At 38.9% G+C, this 22,924-nt stretch overlaps 1 protein-coding gene across 3 annotated transcripts; it reads right to left on the minus strand.

The window, feature by feature from the left end:
* Nucleotides 1-1,615: 1,615 nt before the first annotated feature.
* LOC144987045 (uncharacterized) lies at nucleotides 1,616-21,775 on the minus strand. 3 transcript variants are annotated; one of them, XM_078935915.1, is made up of 14 exons: nucleotides 21,684-21,775; nucleotides 19,357-19,429; nucleotides 11,534-19,272; nucleotides 5,045-5,106; nucleotides 4,390-4,963; nucleotides 4,237-4,301; nucleotides 3,910-4,085; nucleotides 3,436-3,758; nucleotides 3,280-3,344; nucleotides 2,953-3,128; nucleotides 2,596-2,837; nucleotides 2,389-2,450; nucleotides 2,162-2,310; nucleotides 1,616-2,078 (listed from the first exon to the last, which is right to left on the minus strand). In XM_078935915.1, exons 2-14 carry the CDS (start codon nucleotides 19,397-19,399, stop codon nucleotides 1,978-1,980), a joined length of 9,777 nt encoding a protein of 3,258 aa, XP_078792041.1. In that variant the 5' UTR covers nucleotides 19,400-19,429; nucleotides 21,684-21,775; the 3' UTR covers nucleotides 1,616-1,977. The 3 variants fall into 3 exon arrangements, with proteins under 3 accessions (XP_078792041.1, XP_078792040.1, XP_078792042.1); XM_078935914.1 differs by having other exon boundaries at nucleotides 3,436-3,761; XM_078935916.1 differs by lacking the exons at nucleotides 2,953-3,128; nucleotides 3,280-3,344; nucleotides 3,436-3,758 and having other exon boundaries at nucleotides 1,617-2,078.
* Between the last annotated feature and the right edge of the window lie 1,149 nt (nucleotides 21,776-22,924).

Below are 22,924 nucleotides of genomic sequence, written 5' to 3' on the forward strand. Positions count from 1 at the left end.
ATGATTCATTAAAGTTTTATTTAACTAGCCCGATGAAGCCGTCGTCGGTGCCCCTGCAGCTGTTCGCTTGAATCCTTTCTTCCTCCACCAAAGACAAGACTCTACGTCTGTGTGACGCTTCCGTCACACAAAAGGAAGAGCACTTTTTTTTGGCATTTTCAACGTTCCAAAGCTAATATAAAACACTATTTTCATTCCTCTTCATTGTTTTATGCTGAAACGGGACATTTCATCTGCAGGAGGGGGCGTTTGTAACACTGTTTACTTCCGCATTGGTGTTGGGATGACAGGTTCATGACGTAATGAGACAAATGAACTTCAGGATACGTGAATGAAAAGGAGAATAAAGGCTGCAGCGATTGTTTACACCCAAACGTGTCTCTGAGCTCCTTATTTTACATATTAAACTCCGCTTTATTGACACTGAACCCCGGAAAGACTGCTACACGGAAACTAATCTGATTTTGAGTCGCCAAAAGGTTCAGAATCTCTTTGTTTTAAACCTATAATAATCCGGAAATGAAGCTTCACAAAAGGCTCCACATACTTCATCTTCAAGCTAAGTTCCGATAAACGGACAACTTCTGTGTTTTTTCCTTAATCTACGACTTTTTTCTCGTAAATTTATGAGATTTTAAGTCGTAAATTTATGAGATAAAAAGTCGTAAATTTACGAGTTTTTATCTCCTAAATTTACGTGATAAAATCTTGTAATTTTACTTTTTTTTTTTGGTGGCTCTAATTTTTTTTTTTTTTTGGTGGCCCTAATACTCCGTCGTACTATGGAAAAAAGAGCATGAAAATATTATATTAGCAAGAACATGTTAAAAAGATGTATCAAAGCAAGAATGGTTATTCTGGATAATACAAGGACCGAGTAATAGCTCTTTATTTCTCTATAGAAGTCAGTGGGATTTTGGCCTTTTGGAACTATAGCGGGTACCTCCAATTTGGAACCATTGACTGCAAAAGATGTGGACAGCTCAACCCCTCCCTTCTGATGTTCCCAAATAGGAAGTACCATTGCTTCCTGGTACAGGCGCCGCCATGTTGAAACCAATCAACAGTGAGTTGTTCTGAATCATCGTATCTATGGCAATGACCAGTAGTAGAATCAGAGCGACTTGGACCAATCATTGTTGACTGGTATCAATGCAATGCAGGGACAATGCAGAAACACCATAGAATCAGCCCGTTGTCACTCATTTGAGCATATGCTTTTCTAGGGAGCCCAATTAAACTGAGGGTCCCCTGGCTACTTGACAAGTTCTGAGAGGTTTGGGGGCCTCAACCATCACAAACAGCAGATAGCCGCATGTCAGGACAGATACAAAACCTTTCAAGGATGATTGCCGGCCAACATGTCAAGGTAAACTATTGCTTTATTATTCCATGTTTTGACAAAAAGAAAAGCCCCATGTCCAATTATGCCATTAATATACTACAGCTTAGATTTATTATATTTTACTTTATTATTTTTACAAGCAGAAACAACATCTTGTATCATGTATACTTAAAAAGGTCAATACGTCATATTTTTAGACCCAAATTGACACAGCAAGAAGAGATATATTAACAAAGTTTAGTAAAAATTTATATTAGAAGTATGTGAAGGTTTTTTTTTTTTTGCTTTTTTATTAACATATGTTCCAATCTTGTGCAGATATATTATACAAACTCTCAGTCTCTTGTGTTCATGGCAGCAAAATAGCAATTATTATTAAAATGTGCCTTTTTAGTGCTGTTTTGACACGTTTTTGATTTTAATCATAATGGTGTTTCATAATTTTTAAATAAAAATAAATATAATATAAAATTAGAGCAAGTTGGTTTACATCACAGGTATAAGGGATTGGCTTTATTAGTTCCATCTCAGTTAATCAGAGGTTGTTTTATTTTGACTTCCAAACAAACTCCTTCTTCATACCCTTGGATCATGGTCCTTGTTCAATCTTCATCTAGGAGTTCCCACAAGCATCAACAGAAATGCCATTGCTGACTTGACAGTAGCCATGTCAACAAGACCATGCAGATTGCAGTGAAAAGACTGATGTTGTGCCTTGCTCCACTGGAAATTACTGAAAAAGAGGATAAGACGTATTTTAGCAAACTATCATACTAAATTTAAAATGTGTTAGATAAAATTTTAGCATTTTCTCACGTTGACCATCCGCAATGATAGAGTCGAGGTCAATGAGGAACTGTGTAATTTCAGATGCTGCTGCTCTTAAAATATCTGCAATTTGGGCGGCAGTAGGCACTAATGGTAATTTAAAGCGCAATTTGAGCCTGTTGATGATTGATCCGCTCCTATACAATAGAGCAAATGTTAAGTTACACTTGTTCGAGAAACCAGAATGACAATAAGAAACCACAAAAACAACTAACCTGAATGAATCGGCTGTCAAATTAAGAAAAGAGGGAAATTGTCTTTTATAATATGGTTCCAGCTGTGGAAACACAAATAAATACATTTCATATAATTAGTTTTCCTACCCATACAATTACTAAGGCCGGCAAAAAAAAAAAAAAATTAGCGTTATATGTATTGATATACATGAATTTTGCTAGTTTAAGAATCAAAGAACCACTTACAGTTGACTTCAACAAAGATTCTCGACTTTTAAATGCAGGAGATGTGGGATTCAACAGATCTATCGAGAATGTCTCTAAAGACCTAAAGCTCAAAAGTATTTCCGTTGTTGCCACAGTAGGCCCTGGATTTGGATTTTCGACTGAAGTAGTTGTGGATGAAGTAATGAGAGGCGTATTTGTAGTGGTTGTCGCTGTTGACAATGACACCGTTGAATTTGTAGTGGGTGGTGCAGTGGTTGTCTCTGCAGTTAAAACAAAAATGGACTGTTATTACTATTTAGTAATAATTGAAACGATAATAAGGTATCTATTGTTATTTTCTTGTAGCTGAAAAGTATTTGAGAAATGTTTTCTTACCTTCTACTTTAATGCTGTTTACATCAACACTTAAGTTAAACTGACTGCTGGCATTTGCAACACCTTCAATTAAAGTTTGTTTGACACTGTCAGCATTTATAGTCGTATTATCTTTTTTGAACACCAGTTGCATCACTGCTTCAGTGTTCGACATTTTCATTGCAGATCCTGCTTCTCTGTAGAAAGACAACATGAATTGAACAAAAAACTTCACATAGTTTAAAGAGAAGCATGAACACAATTGTTGGTATTTATCTTACACCTGTACAAGTACTTTCTAAAACCAAATATTCGTAACATTTCTCAAGTATTAAAGTGAAATCTTACCTAAAATATTCTAGCAAAGCTTCTAGGAAGCGATCACCATATTTGTTCTTGTAGATGAGTGTGTACTGTTGAAAGAAACATTAGTTGAAGACAATTTGCTAATAGTGACCAGATTAAATACAATAAAAAAAAAAAAACATAAAGTAACCTACTTACCAAACCCACAGCTTTTATCTCAAGAAGCTTAAACTCTTCACTACTTCTGTTTGTAAGTGCTGGCACAAATGGCTCCAAAAAAGTAGCTGTCACAACAAAAGTTTGCGACAGAGCCCCAGTTGTTGGAATTGCAGTGGCTGTGGTCATTTTTGGAGTTGTACTTTCAGGTAAAGCAGTTGAAGGGAAAGGTTTTGTTGCTACAGTAGTTATGGTTGAGGTTTTAGGAGTAGTTGTATTCGATGTCAAAGTGGTAGCATCTGTTGATACTGTTGTGCTTGTTCCAGTTGAGTTTGCAGTGGATGGTGCAGTAGTTGGCTCTAAAGCTTCTGAAACAAAAATGGACAGTAATTAATATTTAGTATTAATTGAAAAACTAATAATGCATCAAATAAAAACAAAAGATAAAATGGTAACAATGAAATATCTTTCTCTTTTTTTTTGCAGCTAAAATGTGTTTGCGAAATGTTTTTTTACCTTTTACTCCAATGCTGTTAACATCAACAGTTAAATTAAACTGACTGCTGGCATTTGCAACACCTTCAATTAAAGTTTGTTTGACACTGTCAACATTTATAGTCGTACTATCTTTTTTGAACACCACTTGCATCACTGCTTCAGTGTTCGACATTCTCGTTGCAGATCCTGCTTCTCTGTAGAAAGACAACATGAATTGAACAAAAAACTTCACATAGTTTAAAGAGAAGCATGAACACAATTGTTGGTATTTATCTTACACCTGTACAAGTACTTTCTAAAACCAAATATTCGTAACATTTCTCAAGTATTAAAGTGAAATCTTACCTAAAATATTCTAGCAAAGCTTCTAGGAAGCGATCACCATATTTGTTCTTGTAGATGAGTGTGTACTGTTGAAAAAATATTAGTTGAGGAAACTTTGCTAATAGTGACCAGATTAAATAAAAAACAAAACAAAACATAAAGTAACCTACTTACCAAACCCACAGCTTTTATCTCAAGATCCTTAAACTCTTTACTACTTCTGTTTGTAAGTGCTGGCACAAATGGCTCCAAAAAAGTAGCTGTAATAACAAAAGTTTGTGGTGGCTCCACTGTACTTGGAGTTGAAGTGGCTGTGGTCGTTTTTGGAATTGTACTTTCAGGTAAAGCAGTTGAAGGGAAAGGTTTTGTTGCTACAGTAGTTACGGTTGAAGTAGTTGTACTAAACATCACAGAGGTAGCATTTGTTGATACTGTTGTGCTTGTTTCAGCTGAATTTGCAGTGGATGCTGTGGTGGTTGCAGGGAAAGTAGTTTTTGTAGTTGTTGAATTAGTTGTTGCCCCAGTGTCAGGAGAAGGACGAACTGTCAGAGGTTCTGTTGTTTTTTCAGTTGTTGTTGGGGCTGGAGTTGGGATCGTTGACGTGTCATTAACTGTTATATAATTTACATCAACAGTAAAATTTGCAATTTCTGGGGCTGCTTTGACTAAAACATCTATAATTTCATTGTTTTTAGGGGCCGATAACAATGCAAAAACAAGATCTAAGGTGTTGATGATTGATCCATTCCTGCAAAAGCAAAAATATAAATTCAGCAGTACAGATTTATGAGAAGTCTTTACATTTTGTTAGAATCACGTGAAAATTTACCTGAATGAAAAAACTGTCAAAGAACGAAAGGAGGGAAATGCTTTTTTGTATAATGGCTCAAGCTGTAGAAAGGAGAAAAATGTGCTTTAGTATAAATACTTTGTTTAATTATCTAAATACAGTGGTCCCTTGATATTCCACAGTTCACCTTTTGCAATATCACTGTTTTGCCGATTTTTTTCAAAGCAATTTTGCATGCTTTTTTTTTTTCTTCCCCATGCACTGTTTTGCATCCTGATTTGCTGCAGACTATTGTCAATCACGCTCTGTCATGCTACCGGTATATCTCCTGAAAAGATCCATGTGTTCGTCATAAATGTTCAATTGATAGCAAATCTGTGTTTACATCCAATAAACTGGACCTATTTTATATGTAGGTTGAGAGTTTAAACAACAGAATTGGTGAAGCCAAATTCACAGTTAATATTTAATAGTTATTATTTGAAGCCAAATGCACAGTTTTCATTTAATAGTTAATTTAAATAATCATTGTTTGAACTTCCAATTAAATAACGCTACGTCATAGAGATGCTGCTAGCGAGAGTCATTGTTGATTGAAGCCAGAGAAAGTTGGAAGCGATATAGTTTTTTGACCGTGTGTTTGTGTAATTTTTCTTTTTTGGAATAAACAGTTAATGAAGAACACGTCTCACTCGCGTTTCAAATAACAGTTGCTGGACAGGCTTCAAACGGTGGTACAAGAGAAAGACACGCAGAGAGAGTGCCACTACATTTTAGTCAAAAAACTCGCTTTGAAGTTCGGATTGCTCGGACGTCTAGAGGAAGTGATTTGCCTGCTGAGGGACGTGAGATGGACAGAAAGGCACCCACACACGCACCTCATAAGACTGTCAAGCTCTCCGTTATCCACAGAAGGTATGCTACTATTTTTTCTGTGAGTAATAAAAAGACACGAAGATTTCTGATGGTCAAAGAAAAGTGACGAGATGAAAGTGATGACGTAACCGAGCTGGGATATACATATCACCGTGAATTTCCCGCATAAGTGAACGGACTGCAACTTTAATTCAGTCAATGTGGAGTTCGGCGCCTTTGGATAAACTGTTTGCATGTGTTTATTGAAAGAAGTCCATTCAAGGAGAATATTCTTAATAACGCATTCAGTTTGTGCTTAAACTTTGCAACGTGAGTGATGGCTGATGAGGAGGAGCAGACGAAGGGGGAGGATGCGGCGGAGCAGGGAAGATCCCGGAAACTAACTGAAAAGGCTTTCGAGGAAAAGTTACAGAGATGTATTGCATTAAGAAGAAAATTAAGTGCACTGACAAGCAAAACTAAAGAGCTTGAAAATTTAATGAATGATGCAAAAAATGTCAAAAATGTACAAGATGCAATGGAAAAAGATTTTCCATTTTTGGTCAGTGATTTTTGCAGTTGTAATACTGAAGTCACAAATCTTTTGGAGGAAGATGAGATCCCTTTTGACCAGGAGACCTGGTTTGAGCCCAAAATGGCAAAAATCAGAGCATTTATGCGAACCACAAAAGCATGGCTAGCAGCTGAGCTGGAGCTCAGGTTGCCACCACTAAACGAAGAAGATGCGCAAGGAGATTCTGGTGTTATGGATAACTTGCAAGAAACTGTTAAGCCAAGTGACAGTATTTCACAAGCAGAAACTAGTTCTCGCAGTTCACGTGCAAGTCGGATAACAGCTTCATCGCGCGTTTCTTCTACACGAGCAAGACAGGAAGTAGAACATGCAGCACTGCTAGAACGTGCGGCCGCACTAAAGAGAAAGCAAGAGCTTGAGTTTGAAGCTACGAGAATTCAAGCAGAAAAAGAAAAGTTGGAGCTGGATACGGCGTTGGCTGAAAGTCAAGCAAAGTTAAAGGTGTTAAAGGAATATGAAAGTTCGGTAGATGGTTGCAGTAGCCACACATAAAGGCAAAAATTTCTACCTGAAACTGTTAAGAAAGAGACAATTAACAAGACTCCACCGCAAGTTACTGGAAACATGCACGTACAGTCACCAGTGCAGCACCATCAAACCATACCGGTGTTTCATCCTATGCCGAGCTATCAGCCAAACCCCCAGAATGACGGAAAAGGTGATGACATACTAGCAGTCATGCAAAAACAGAATGTAATCACTGAGCTGCTAGTAAAACAACAGCAACTCTATCAGCTACCAACCAAAGACATTCCAGTGTTCAGAGGGGATGCTCTGCAGTATAAATGTTTTATAAGAGCTTTTGAACATGCAATTGAGCAGAGAACAGACAATGAACAAGATAAATTGTACTTTCTGGAACAGTTTACGGCTGGGGAACCCCAAGAGCTTGTTCACATTTTGCACTGAAGACCTGCAACAAAAACTTGGTGTACGAGGAAAACCAACAAGAATACTTCTCAGCACCATGGGACAAGATGAAACGGAAGAACCAAAGCTCATGAACAGTCTGGTGCTTACAGACCTGGAAGTGTGTGGGTGTGAAGACACAGAATTCATAGATTTGCCAAAGGTGTTTACACACAGAAACATACCTGTCCACGCTGGAAACATACCTAAGCAATCAGACATTGAGAAGTGGTCTTATATCAGAGAAGTGAGCTTACTGGAGATATATGCAGATGTTGGCTTACTTATTGGAGCTAACTGTGCAAAGGCATTGGAACCATGGCGCATAATTAACAGCCAAGATGGAGGACCTTATGCTGTAAAAACGGCAATCGGTTGGGTGGTAAATGGACCCATAAGGCAAGAGTCACAAGACGTCAAGAATGAAATACCTCATCATGCAGTAAACAGGATCTCAATGATTGAAATTGAGAAGCTACTGGTTGAACAGTACAACTCAGATTTTCCTGAACAGAGGTATAATGAAAAAGAAGAAATGTGTCAAAATGACAAACAGTTTATGAAATGTATGGGAAAAACAACAGTGTTTGAAGGTGGACATTACAGTATTGGAATGCCATTCAGAAAACAAAAATGTCAAAATGCCAAACAACCGATGTGTAGCAGAGCAGCGTATAACCTGCTTACGGAAAAAGTTCCAGAGAAATCCTGAGTTCTTTGAGCACTACAAGAACTTTATGAACACCATCATTGAGAAGGGCTATGCTGTTGAAGTGCCAAGCCACCAACTGAAATGTGACGACAGCAAGGTGTTTTACATACCATACCATGGTGTTTATCACCCAAAGAAAAAGAAGCTGCGGGTGGTTTTTGACTGTACAGCCACCTATCAGGGGAAATCTTTGAATGCAGAGTTGCTACAAGGGCCGGACATGACCAACACATTGGTTGGTGTCCTTTTGAGATTTCGTGAGGAGCCTGTAGCATTAATGGCTGACATCGAGTCAATGTTTTACCAAGTTAGAGTGCCAGAACATGATGCTGACTTCCTACGTATCCTTTGGTGGCCAGATGGCAAAATAAATGAGCCCATGAAGGAGTTCAGAATGATGGTGCACCTCTTTGGTGCCACCTCTTCACCAAGTGTTGCCTCATATGCACTAAAAAAAACTGCAGAAGACCACAAAGATGTTGCACCTCAAGCAGCTGTGCAGACAGTTCTGTGCAATTTCTATCTATGTGGATGATTGTCTGAAAAGCGTAGCTACTGAAGATGATGCAGTGGCCTTTGCTCAGGATCTTCAGACATTGTGTGCCAGTGGGGGGTTCACGTTAACAAAGTGGATGAGCAACAGCAGGAAAGTATTGCTCTCAATCCCCAAACCTCATCGAACAAGTGAAGTAAAAGACTTGGATTTGAGACATGACGCTCTGCCAGTTGAAAGAACTCTTGGCATTCAGTGGGACACAGAAACTTACAATTTCACCTACCAAATACAACTGCAAAACAAGCCAAGGACTAGGAGAGGGATTTTATCTGTTGTCAACTCCATTTATGATCCCCTGGGCTTCTTAGCTCCTGTCATTCTTTCAGCTAAGCTACTTCTGAAAGAGCTCTGTAAAGAACATCACGGGTGGGACATGAACATTGGTGAAAAACATGCTGCAGACTGGAAAAGATGGTTGGAAGATGTTAATCAGCTTTCCAACTTCAGGGTAACAAGATGTTTGAAGCCTTTGGATTTTGGATCCATTGCTGTGGCACAGTTCCACCACTTTTCAGATGCGTCAGAGAATGCATATGGCACTGTGTCCTACTTGCTATTAGAGAGCAATGAAGGAAAAAGGCACTGTGTGTTCCTTATGGGAAAATCAAGAGTAGCTCCACTCAAAGTAATCACAATCCCTCGACTTGAACTAACCGCAGCAGCTCTGGCAGTTAAAATAGACAAGATGCTAAAACAAGAACTCAAAATCCCGTTGCTGCAATCTATCTTTTGGACAGACAGCACTACTGTTCTTCGATATATTGACAGCAAAACTGCACGTTTTAAGAAGTTTGTTGCTAATCGAGTGGAAATGATCCAAGAAGCAACCAAACCAACACAGTGGAAGTATGTTAGAACAACACAAAACCCTGCAGATCAAGCCACAAGAGGCCTGAAAGCTAAGAGTCTGGTGCAAGGGGGGACGGGGATCAGTGGGCCAACTTTTTTTGGTCAAGAGTGAAAGAGATTGGCCAGAACAGAAAGAAAGAAAGGCTTAAAAACTCCTAAATGATCCAGATGTCAAAAATAAAATAGCAGTCAACACCGTCAGTCAAACAAACTGAGGAACCTTTGAATGAACTGATAAACCACCATTCAGATTGGCATAAACTGAAAAGGTCAGTGGCATGGATCCTAAAGATAAAGAAAACACTTTTACACCTGAAAGAGGAAAGAAGAAGGTTATTGAGAACAATCAGTCAAACAGAAAAAGACCCTGAGATGCAAAAAAACAAAGTGGAGCAACACATAAGAAAATACCAAAAAAAAAAAGGGGAAAGAAGACACTCAGCTTGAAAGATTTGGTTGCTGCAGAGTCGGAGATAATTCAATTTAGCCAAAGACAGCATTTTGGAGAAGTAATCAAAGATTTGCAGAAGGACAAACAACTCAGTTGGAGCAGTCAGCTATTCAAGCTGGATCCATTTCTTCAAGATGGCACATTAAGATGGACAGATGGACAGATGGACTATGACAAAATTGAACGAGCGTTGCAACCAAAAGGCATAAAGTGGATATTCAACAGCCCAGCTGCTTCCCACCAAGGTGGGGTGTGGGAAAGACAAATTAGGTCTGTACGCAGAATACTAAATTGTCTACTGAAGGAGCAGACAGTGAATGACGACTGCCTACACACAATTATGTGTGAAGCTGAAAGCATCATCAATGGTAGACCTCTCACCACTGTGTCAGCTGATGTGAATGATGTCGAGCCTTTGACACCAAACCACTTGCTGTTGCTAAAATCCCAGCTCAGCATGCCCCCTGGAATCTTTTCCAGAAGTGACATTTACTCAAGACGAAGATGGAGACAAGTCCAGTATCTTGTGGATTTATTCTGGACCAGATGAACCCACGAGTATCTTTCACAACAACAGGAACGGCAGAAATGGCTGAGACCAAGAAGAAATTTCATGGCTGGAGATGTCGTCCTCCTTGTGGACAGTTCTTCCCCACGCAACTCTTGGCTTATGGGAAAAGTGGTGGAAACAACACCAGACTCCAGTGGGATGGTGAGAAGAGTAAGGCTAAAGACCAAGACCAGTGTGCTGGAAAGGCCTGTGAATAAACTGTGTCTGTTGGAAGAAGCAGTATCTGAAGACTGAAGACAAAGGAAAGAAGATGTGTATTATGGATATTTGAAGTATTTGGCTCTCTACGTTTAAGGTTTGTAATTGCTTGGTCATCCTACTAACCAATTAGGGGCCGGATTATGTTGAAGCCAAATTCACGGTTAATATTTAATAGTTATTATTTGAAGCCAAATGCACAGTTTTCTTTAATAGTTAAATTAAATAATCATTGTTTGAACTTCCAATTAAATAACGCTACGTCATAGAGATGCTGCTAGCAAGACTCATTGTTGATTGAAGCCTGAGAAAGTTGGAAGAGATATAGTTTTTTGACCGTGTGATTGTGTAATTTTTCTTTTTTGGAATAAACAGTTAATGAAGAAGACGTCTCACTCGCGTTTCAAATAACAGTTGCTGGACAGGCTTCAAACGGTTGTACAAGAGAAAGACACGCAGAGAGAGTGCCACTACAAGAATGGTGTGAATTTGTCAATATCTGTCAGGTAAAAGTGTGTAATGTGTGTAGTCTATAATCTTTCGTCGCAGATTTCATCCATCACAGATTATTTTTGGAGCATAACTCCCGTGTTAAACCGTGATAAACAAGGGACCACTGCACTAAGAAGATCAAAAAATGTTTCAGAAAAATAACACAATTTTGAACTCTTTACTTCGGAAACTAAATTTTTTTTTTGCTTTTGGTTTTTGATTCATAATTTCAGTAACAATTGTGCATTTATAAATATGAGCTATTATGTATTCAAAACATTTTAAGTCTAAAATTTTCATTTTGAATTTGCTTTAAAAACTATTAAAATATTACACTTACTGTGGAATTCAATAGCAAACTTCGTTTTACAAATTCGGGGGATGATGAAGTCAGCAGGTTCATTGTGAATGTCTCTCCAGGAGATCTGAACGTCATCCTCCTAACTGTAATTGCCTCAATAGTTATTACAGTTGGGCTTAATGTTGAAGTTGTTGGTCCACTTGTTGGTATTCCTTTAGGTGTTGAGCTTGAAGGTGTTTTTGAAGTTGTAAATGTAACACATCCTGTTGAAGGTGGACCAGTTGCGAAATATTTTTGTTGATAAGCCAAACAACATTCGCAGCATTTGTTAGGCTTGCTTGTAACAGGTATTGTAGAAGTGGTCTCAGTCTTGGCTGATGTGGGTACATGTGGGGCTGTTGTAGTTGTGAGTGTCAAAGTGGTGCTCCTAAAAGTAGCAGAGGTAATTCTTGTTGGAACATGTGTAGTGTTCATTGATATAGAAGTCAATGTTGTTGATTCGACTGTGGTGGTACTAGAATGACTATCAACTCCTGTTGTGGTAAATGCTGTGTTACTTGTTTGTACAGCTGTAGTATTGGTCGTCATTGGTGGTGATCCGGTTGATTTTGGTTGGAATGTAGCTGTTGAGGTTCCAGATTTTGTGGATCCTTGATCAGTAGTCATAATCGACGACGTCATGATAGTTGTTGGGACTGTTCCTGTAGTTGGGACGGCTGTTGCTGTTGAAACTTCTTTGATTGTAGTCGGAGCAGATGTAACTACTGTTGATAAATCGCTTGTAGGAGTTGTGCTAACAAATTCTGTTGTGGAAAAAGGATTTGTTGTTGTTTCAAATGTAGAGATTGTAGTTCCTTTAGATGTGGTGGGTGCTGATGTGGTTAATGTTGGTTGGAATGTGGCTGTTGAAGTTATAGATATTGTAGATGCCTGATCTGTGGTGATAAATGGCGATGTCATGATAGCAGTTGGGTTTGTTCCTGTTGTTGGGACGGCTGTTGCTGTTGAAACTTCATTGATTGTAGTCGGAGCAGATGTAACTACTGTTGATAAATCTGTTGTTGGAGTTGTGCTAACAAATTCTGTTGTGGCAAAACTACTTGTTCTTGTTGTTTCAAATGTAGAGATAGTAGTCCCTTCAGATGTGGCGGGTGCTGATGTGGTTAATGTTGGTTGGAATGTGGCTATTGAGGTTATAGATATTGTAGATGCCTGATCTGTGGTGATAAATGGCGATGTCATGATAGTAGTTGGGACTGTTCCTGTTGTTGGGACAGCTGTTGCTGTTGAAACTTCTTTGATTGTAGTCGGAGCAGATGTAACTACTGTTGATAACTCTGTTGATGGAGTTGTGCTAACAAATTCTGTTGTGGAAAAAGTACTTGTTCTTGTTGTTTCAAATGTAGAGATAGTAGTCCCTTCAGATGTGGTGGGTGCTGATGTGGTTAATGTTGGTTGGAATGTGGCTGTTGAGGTCATAGATATTGTAGATGCCTCATCTGTGGTGATAAATGGCGATGTCATGATAGTAGTTGGGTTTGTTCCTGTTGTTGGGATGGCTGTTGCTGTTGAAACTTCTTTGATTGTAGTCGGAGCAGATGTAACAACTGTTGATAAATCTGTTGTTGGAGTTGTGCTAACAAATTCTGTTGTGGCAAAAGTACTTGTTCTTGTTGTTTCAAATGTAGAGATAGTAGTCCCTTCAGATGTGGTGGGTGCTGATGTGGTTAATGTTGGTTGGAATGTGGCTGTTGAGGTCATAGATATTGTAGATGCCTCATCTGTGGTGATAAATGGCGACGTCATGATAGTAGTTGGGTTTGTTCCTGTTGTTGGGCTGGCTGTTGCTGTTGAAACTTCTTTGATTGTAGTCGGAGCAGATGTAACTACTGTTGATAAATCTGTTGTTGGAGTTGTGCTAACAAATTCTGTTGTGGAAAAAGTACTTGTTCTTGTTGTTTCAAATGTAGAGATAGTAGTCCCTTCAGATGTGGTGGGTGCTGATGTGGTTAATGTTGGTTGGAATGTGGCTGTTGAGGTCATAGATATTGTAGATGCCTCATCTGTGGTGATAAATGGCGACGTCATGATAGTAGTTGGGTTTGTTCCTGTTGTTGGGATGGCTGTTGCTGTTGAAACTTCTTTGATTGTAGTCGGAGCAGATGTAACTACTGTTGATAAATCTGTTGTTGGAGTTGTGCTAACAAATTCTGTTGTGGCAAAACTACTTGTTCTTGTTGTTTCAAATGTAGAGATAGTAGTCCTTTCAGATGTGGCGAGTGCTGATGTGGTTAATGTTGGTTGGAATGTGGCTGTTGAGGTTATAGATATTGTAGATGCCTGATCTGTGGTGATAAATGGCGACGTCATAATAGTAGTTGGGACTGTTCCTGTTGTTGTTGGAACGGTTGTTGCTGTTGAAACTTCTTTGATTGTAGTCGGAGCAGATGTAACCACTGTTGATAAATCTGTTGTTGGAGTTGTGCTAACAAATTCTGTTGTGGCAAAAGTACTTGTTCTGGTTGTTTCAAATGTAGAGATAGTAGTCCCTTCAGATGTGGCGGGTGCTGATGTGGTTAATGTTGGTTGGAATGTGGCTGTTGAGGTTCCAGATTTTGTAGATGCCTGATCTGTGGTGATAAATGGCGACGTCATAATAGTAGTTGGGACTGTTCCTGTTGTTGGGACAGCTGTTGCTGTTGAAACTTCTTTGATTGTAGTCGGAGCAGATGTAACTACTGTTGATAAATCTGTTGTTGGAGTTGTGCTAACAAATTCTGTTGTGGAAAAAGTACTTGTTCTTGTTGTTTCAAATGTAGAGATAGTAGTCCCTTCAGGTGTGGTGGGTGCTGATGTGGTTAATGTTGGTTGGAATGTGGCTGTTGAGGTCATAGATATTGTAGATGCCTCATCTGTGGTGATAAATGGCGACGTCATGATAGTAGTTGGGTTTGTTCCTGTTGTTGGGATGGCTGTTGCTGTTGAAACTTCTTTGATTGTAGTCGGAGCAGATGTAACCACTGTTGATAAATCTGTTGTTGGAGTTGTGCTAACAAATTCTGTTGTGGCAAAAGTACTTGTTCTGGTTGTTTCAAATGTAGAGATAGTAGTCCCTTCAGATGTGGCGGGTGCTGATGTGGTTAATGTTGGTTGGAATGTGGCTGTTGAGGTTCCAGATTTTGTAGATGCCTGATCTGTGGTGATAAATGGCGACGTCATAATAGTAGTTGGGACTGTTCCTATTGTTGGGACAGCTGTTGCTGTTGAAACTTCTTTGATTGTAGTCGGAGCAGATGTAACTACTGTTGATAAATCTGTTGTTGGAGTTGTGCTAACAAATTCTGTTGTGGAAAAAGTACTTGTTCTTGTTGTTTCAAATGTAGAGATAGTAGTCCCTTCAGATGTGGTGGGTGCTGATGTGGTTAATGTTGGTTGGAATGTGGCTGTTGAGGTCATAGATATTGTAGATGCCTCATCTGTGGTGATAAATGGCGACGTCATGATAGTAGTTGGGACTGTTCCTGTTGTTGGGATGGCTGTTGCTGTTGAAACTTCTTTGATTGTAGTCGGAGCAGATGTAACTACTGTTGATAAATCTGTTGTTGGAGTTGTGCTAACAAATTCTGTTGTGGCAAAAGTACTTGTTCTTGTTGTTTCAAATGTAGAGATAGTAGTCCCTTCAGATGTGGTGGTTTCTGATGTGGTTAATGTTGGTTTGAATGTAGCTGTTGAGGTTCCAGATTTTGTGGATCCTTGATCAGTGGTCATAATTACCGACGTTATGATAGTTGTTGGGACTGTTCCTGTTGTTGGGACGGCTGTTGCTGTTGAAACTTCTTTGATTGTAGTCGGAGTAAATGTAACTGCTGTTGATAAATCTGTTGTAGAAGTTGTGCTAACAAATTCTTTTGTGGAAAAAGTATTTGTTCTTGTTGTTTCAAATGTAGAGATAGTAGTCCCTTCAGATGTGGTGGGTGCTGATGTGGTTAATGTTGGTTGGAATGTGGCTGTTGAGGTCATAGATAATGTAGATGCCTGATCTGTGGTGATAAATGGCGATGTCATGATAGTAGTTGGGTTTGTTCCTGTTGTTGGGACGGCTGTTGCTGTTGAAACTTCTTTGATTGTAGTCGGAGCAGATGTAACAACTGTTGATAAATCTGTTGTTGGAGTTGTGCTAACAAATTCTGTTGTGGCAAAAGTACTTGTTCTGGTTGTTTCAAATGTAGAGATAGTAGTCCCTTCAGATGTGGCGGGTGCTGATGTGGTTAATGTTGGTTGGAATGTGGCTGTTGAGGTTCCAGATTTTGTAGATGCCTGATCTGTGGTGATAAATGGCGATGTCATAATAGTAGTTGGGACTGTTCCTGTTGTTGGGACGGCTGTTGCTGTTGAAACTTCTTTGATTGTAGTCGGAGTAAAAGTAACTGCTGTTGATAAATCTGTTGTAGAAGTTGTGCTAACAAATTCTTTTGTGGAAAAAGTATTTGTTCTTGTTGTTTCAAATGTAGAGATAGTAGTCCCTTCAGATGTGGTGGGTGCTGATGTGGTTAATGTTGGTTGGAATGTGGCTGTTGAGGTCATAGATAATGTAGATGCCTGATCTGTGGTGATAAATGGCGATGTCATGATAGTAGTTGGGTTTGTTCCTGCTGTTGCTGTTGAAACTTCTTTGATTGTAGTCGGAGCAGATGTAACAACTGTTGATAAATCTGTTGTTGGAGTTGTGCTAACAAATTCTGTTGTGGCAAAACTACTTGTTCTTGTTGTTTCAAATGTAGAGATAGTAGTCCCTTCAGATGTGGCGGGTGCTGATGTGGTTAATGTTGGTTGGAATGTGGCTGTTGAGGTTCCAGATTTTGTAGATGCCTGATCTGTGGTGATAAATGGCGATGTCATAATAGTAGTTGGGACTGTTCCTATTGTTGGGACAGCTGTTGCTGTTGAAACTTCTTTGATTGTAGTCGGAGCAGATGTAACTACTGTTGATAAATCTGTTGTTGGAGTTGTGCTAACAAATTCTGTTGTGGAAAAAGTACTTGTTCTTGTTGTTTCAAATGTAGAGATAGTAGTCCCTTCAGATGTGGTGGGTGCTGATGTGGTTAATGTTGGTTGGAATGTGGCTGTTGAGGTCATAGATATTGTAGATGCCTCATCTGTGGTGATAAATGGCGACGTCATGATAGTAGTTGGGTTTGTTCCTGTTGTTGGGCTGGCTGTTGCTGTTGAAACTTCTTTGATTGTAGTCGGAGCAGATGTAACTACTGTTGATAAATCTGTTGTTGGAGTTGTGCTAAAAAATTCTGTTGTGGCAAAACTACTTGTTCTTGTTGTTTCAAATGTAGAGATAGTAGTCCCTTCAGATGTGGCGAGTGCTGATGTGGTTAATGTTGGTTGGAATGTGGCTGTTGAGGTTATAGATATTGTAGATGCCTGATCTGTGGTGATAAATGGCGACGTCATAATAGTAGTTGGGACTGTTCCTGTTGTTGTTGGGACGGCTGTTGCTGTTGAAACTTCTTTGATTGTAGTTGGAGCAGATGTAACCACTGTTGATAAATCTGTTGTTGGAGTTGTGCTAACAAATTCTGTTTTGGCAAAAGTACTTGTTCTGGTTGTTTCAAATGTAGAGATAGTAGTCCCTTCAGATGTGGCGGGTGCTGATGTGGTTAATGTTGGTTGGAATGTGGCTGTTGAGGTTCCAGATTTTGTAGATGCCTGATCTGTGGTGATAAATGGCGACGTCATAATAGTAGTTGGGACTGTTCCTGTTGTTGGGACAGCTGTTGCTGTTGAAACTTCTTTGATTGTAGTCGGAGCAGATGTAACTACTGTTGATAAATCTGTTGTTGGAGTTGTGCTAACAAATTCTGTTGTGGAAAAAGTACTTGTTCTTGTTGTTTCAAATGTAGAGATAGTAGTCCCTTCAGATGTGGTGGGTGCTGATGTGGTTAATGTTGGTTGGAATGTGGCTGTTGAGGTCATAGATATTGTAGATGCCTCATCTGTGGTGATAAATGGCGACGTCATGATAGTAGCTGGGTTTGTTCCTGTTGTTGGGATGGCTGTTGCTGTTGAAACTTCTTTGATTGTAGTCGGAGCAGATGTAACTACTGTTGATAAATCTGTTGTTGGAGTTGTGCTAACAAATTCTGTTGTGGCAAAAGTACTTGTTCTTGTTGTTTCAAATGTAGAGATAGTAGTCCCTTCAGATGTGGTGGGTGCTGATGTGGTTAAGGTTGGTTGGAATGTGGCTGTTGAGGTTATAGATTTTGTAGATGCCTGATCTGTGGTGATAAATGGCGACGTCATGATAGTTGTTGGGACTGTTCCTGTTGTTGGGACGGCTGTTGCTGTTGAAACTTCTTTGATTGTAGTCGGAGCAGATGTAACTACTGTTGATAAATCTGTTGTTGGAGTTGTGCTAACAAATTCTGTTGTGGCAAAAGTACTTGTTCTTGTTGTTTCAAATGTAGAGATAGTAGTCCCTTCAGATGTGGCGGTTTCTGATGTGGTTAATGTTGGTTTGAATGTAGCTGTTGAGGTTCCAGATTTTGTGGATCCTTGATCAGTGGTCATAATTACCGACGTTATGATAGTTGTTGGGACTGTTCCTGTTGTTGGGACGGCTGTTGCTGTTGAAACTTCTTTGATTGTAGTCGGAGTAAATGTAACTGCTGTTGATAAATCTGTTGTAGAAGTTGTGCTAACAAATTCTTTTGTGGAAAAAGTATTTGTACTTGTTGTTTCAAATGTAGAGATAGTAGTCCTTTCAGATGAGGTGAGTGCTGATGTGGGTAATGTTGGTTTGAATGTGGATGTTGAGGTCATAGATATTGTAGATGCCTGATCTGTGGTGATAAATGGCGACGTCATGATAGTTGTTGGGACTGCTCCTGTTGTCTGGACGGCTGTTGCTGTTGAAACTTCTTTGATTGTAGTCGGAGCAGATGTAACTGCTGTTGATAAATCTGTTGTTGGAGTTGTGCTAACAAATTCTGTTGTGGAAAAAAAGTTTGTTCTTGTTTCAAATGTAGATATTGTGTTTGGAGGAGAAGTTATTTCTCCCATTGTTGTAGATTTACTTGTAGATGTTGAAAATGGATTTGTTTTTGTTGGTTCAAATGTAGAGGAGAATGTAGTTCCTTCAGTATTGGTGGGTGCGGATTTAGTTGATGTTGGTTGGAAAGTGGCTGTTGAACCTTTATCTGTTGTCATTTTTGGTGAAGTCATTGTTATTGTTTGGACTGTTTCTGTTGGCATGGCTGTTGAAACTATTGTGATGGTTGTTGGAACAGACATATTTACTGTTGAAGGTGGCACATTTGTTGTTGATGATGCAACACTAGTTATGGTAGTGGATGCAGTAGTTCTGTCTGTTGTTGCAGGAGCTGATGTTGTTGACGTTGGCTGAAATGTGACTTTTGTCATTCTTGCTGTTGTAGATCCTATTCCTGTGGTCTCCATTGGTGAAGTCATGGTAACTGTTTTCATTGATTCTGTTGTTGGTGCAAAAGTTGTTGTCGTGCTAGCTGTTGATACAGGTGTGTTCTTAGTAGTAGCAGTTGTCATTGGGGTGGAAGAGTCTGAGGTTTTCTTTCGTTCTTTGGTTGTTGTTTCTATTTCACAGATTGTTGTATATCCAGTTGTCGTTGACTGAGGATAGTCATCACAACATTCACAGCAACATCCACAGATGTTACTTGTGTTGGCTACTGTTAACGCTAACTTCTCTGCAGATATTCTTGTAGATGTTGGTTCGGTTGTTGTCGGACCATCTGTAACAATTGTTTGATTTCAATAAATAAATATTATCACATGCATATATTTTTTAATGTAAAGTTATCTTATGTCCAACTTACAAGTCAGTATTAGCTGGCACAATAAAATTGGCCACATCTCCATGGCTGCTTTCCTGCTTTTCTGACCTGCACACTGAACAAAATAGCAACAAAAGTAGAGTTAAGTTGAGTAGAGGTTTATCAAAATACAAATGGGACAAAAATTAAATTTTGAATTTCTATTCCAAGTTCTGTTAGGATCCCTGTCTATTTATATTGCTCTCTCTAGCTTCTACAATGCTTGTTAGTTTGATGTTCATTTTCTGTCCCTGCCTGCCCTGCTGCTCGCGTTCTCATTTTTAGTCCTTATCTCAAGCTCCAGCCTCTGTCTAAACCTTTCTCTGTCTGGCTGCTGTCAGCTGCTTTGATGTACCAGTCCCTCATAACAATTTCCATGTGCTTTGACACCTATATCATTGATACACACATCTACAGTGGACTTTTAACCCTCCAATTTCTGAGAGTTCAGAAAAAATTGCTTTTTTAAAAGTTCTGTGATATTGAGTATGACTTTTTATTGAATTGTGTCACAGAAATCTCTTTGGAAGTTGGGGGCTGCAATATTATGCTTTAGTCCCAACTGCCTTTACAGGTGGATAACTCAACCTGTCTGCGGGGGTCATATAGCTGCCCTGCTGCTGCTAATTGTCTCTGATTTCCTCCCCCTGTGCCTGCTCCCATAAATCTCTGCCTCTGCCCTTCACTCTGCTGGATCTTCACACTGCAAGCATTCAGTCAACTCACCTGCTCTGTTTCTACAGCTAGCTTGTCTAGCTTTTCTGTTTGCTACTCAGTCTGACTTCCAGCTAACCTGCTCAGCCAGTGTTCCAGCCTCCGCTCTCAGCTTCATGCTGTTGTTGTCATTGTCTTCTGCTGTTTTCCTGCCACACCCTGTTGCCCCAAGCCTCGTAAGTCCCTTAAATCTCTAAGATTTTGGAGCTGCTCCCAGACACGCTTCTAGAGAATATTATTTGGACTGAGAAATCAAAAGTGCCCATGACTGAACACTTGGATCCTGAGTTTTACCACACTTCTACGAGCATCCTTCTCCTTTCTAACCTCCGTGTCAGGAGCCACACCTCCTTCCATTTACTTTACAGAGGACTTCTCTCGCCCCTCTCTTCCCCTGCACATCACTCTCCTCATCCCAGTAAGCCTTTCTCCTGTTTTATGCTCTGACTGCTTCAAGTAATTTCCCCATCACTAACTGTCTCCTATCTTTCTTATCGTGCAGCGGCTGTGTGTCTCCAGTGTCTGGGGTCCTCCAAATTCAAAAATAAATAAATATGGTGTCTATGGAGTTTGTACTATTTTGTGTCCCTGAAACAATTCGTGACGGTGGGTGAAAAATTGGCAAGCATGTGCAGGTGATGCAGGTGGCCTACACAAAATTTTAGGATTATAGACAACTTGTGAGCTTGTAGAATTTTTTAATTATTTATTTTTCTCTATGGGCAAGCTGCGGGCGACAGGTTGTAGCACTTAAATAAATTGCATGTGTGGGTGTGAAATAGGTGAAACAGTCATATCTTTTTTTTTCAACATCCCCAAAATGTATCAAATACTGGTTTTGTAATGATTGTAACCGTATTTCTGACTGAAAACTAAGAATTTTGATTTAATATTAAGTGGCTCACACTTTCTCAGCTCTAAAGAGATTCTAATACAGTTAAAGCACCCAACCAAAAAACAATGCAAGTTCTGAATTTTTTTTTTAGAAATGTTAGATTTATAGAAGAACCTTGAAGTTTTCTTTAGTTCTTTTCATCTTGCTTACCCACAGTCCTGAGCTAAAGTTTGCACCAGATATTTTTGATTCTGTTCCAGGATCAACATCAACATTACAACATTACAACATTAACATCATCATTAACATCATTAACATCATTAACATAATTAACATCAACATTACAGCGGTAATGGCAACAATGGATGCAAAAATTGAAATTCTAATACACAAAACTTAAAACTAAAAGTAAACATTTTGCATAGCAAACAAAAATGTGTTCAGTGTTATTAATTCCCCCTTTGTTAGTGAAAATGGAGAAGAGTTTTTCTTTCAATTTTGAATGTAAATGTATTTATTTCAAAAGGTATTAATATATTTCTAATATTTGTACATAATAAATGTAATTCTTGCAAAGTTTGTGTATATTCTACAATGCTTCTTTTTTATAGAAAGGGTAACCATTATGTAATAAAAGTAAAACAAATGTATTGAGTATACATGCATTTGTTATTTTTTAAAGTATGCCCAATTTAATATTTCTTGAAGTTGCCACTACAATTCTAGTCAAAATGCAATGTACAGCATAACAGGTTGATTAATAAAAAAAAAGATTACTTACATGGGCTGCGGATTCCAAAAATTAGTAAAATTGAGAAAAAAGATTTATTTAGAAGTCCTGTTAAAACTGTGCTCTTCCTCCTGATGTATTCCTGTGCCACCTCTTTTACATGCTCTTATATATCAAGTATTCATGTACAGGGTGTGACGTAGATTCAGGAGCTCAAAAATGCTTATGGTAAATGAAGCAAAAAAAGCAACTGGATATTCAAGCAGTTAATGAGAAGATACTTCCCCGAGGATCATTTTCACTTTTACAAACTAGATTTTCATCTTTGTCTTCTGACAAGGTTGAGTGTGACTCATCTTCTAGACTTTTTTGTGAAATATATCTATATATATAAAAATATCAAATTGAGTTCACAAAATTTGTAAATCCAAAACAGTTTAGAGTAAATTGAAAATTTGCTTTCTGAAACTAAGTTTCCCCCATTTGTTGTCAAAGAAAGAACAAAAGTTAAAGAGATCTATTTGACTTTATGTGGCTTTACTGTATGCGGAAAAACTTGACATACTTGAAGTTGTGTAGCTTTCATTTCAAATCAAAAAACCATTCTCTCTGTCACTCTGGGACATTAGTTTACTGAACAACTGGGTATTGTATTAACTTATTGGGCGAAAAGATAAGTCAAAATCCTTACATTTACATTTTTAAAGCATACAAATTAGATAGATAGATAGATAGATAGATAGATAGATAGATAGATAGATAGATAGATAGATAGATAGATAGATAGATAGATAGATAGATAGATAGATAGATAGATAGATAGATAGATAGATAGATAGATAGATCGATCGATCGATCGATCGATCGATCGATCGATCGATCGATCGATCGATCGATCGATCGATCGATCGATCGATCGATCTATCTATCTAATTTGTATGCTTTAAAAATGTAAATCGATCGATCTACCTATCGATCGATCGATAGGTAGATATTGTTATATGCACAGCTTACATTGACATTTGAAATTCAGATCAACAGACATACACACATTTCAACCTTGACTGTGACGCAACCATGGTAGGAGCACTTTGCTTAGTATGTGTGTAGATCAGGGGTCTCAAACTCGCGGCACGCGGGCTATTTGCGGCCCCCAAGATGATATTTTGTTGGCGCCGTCTTAATATGAAAGTTTAATGTTAATGCGGCCCGCCAGTTTGTATGAATGACACTTTTTCGGTGTTGTGCGTGGAGCTGATGAACCAACCAATCACAGTGGGGTATATGACTCT

Source organism: Oryzias latipes, chromosome 18, assembly GCF_053564925.1.
Source record: "Oryzias latipes strain Hd-rR chromosome 18, Olatipes_Hd-rR_3.1".
Lineage (NCBI taxonomy): Eukaryota > Metazoa > Chordata > Actinopteri > Beloniformes > Adrianichthyidae > Oryzias > Oryzias latipes.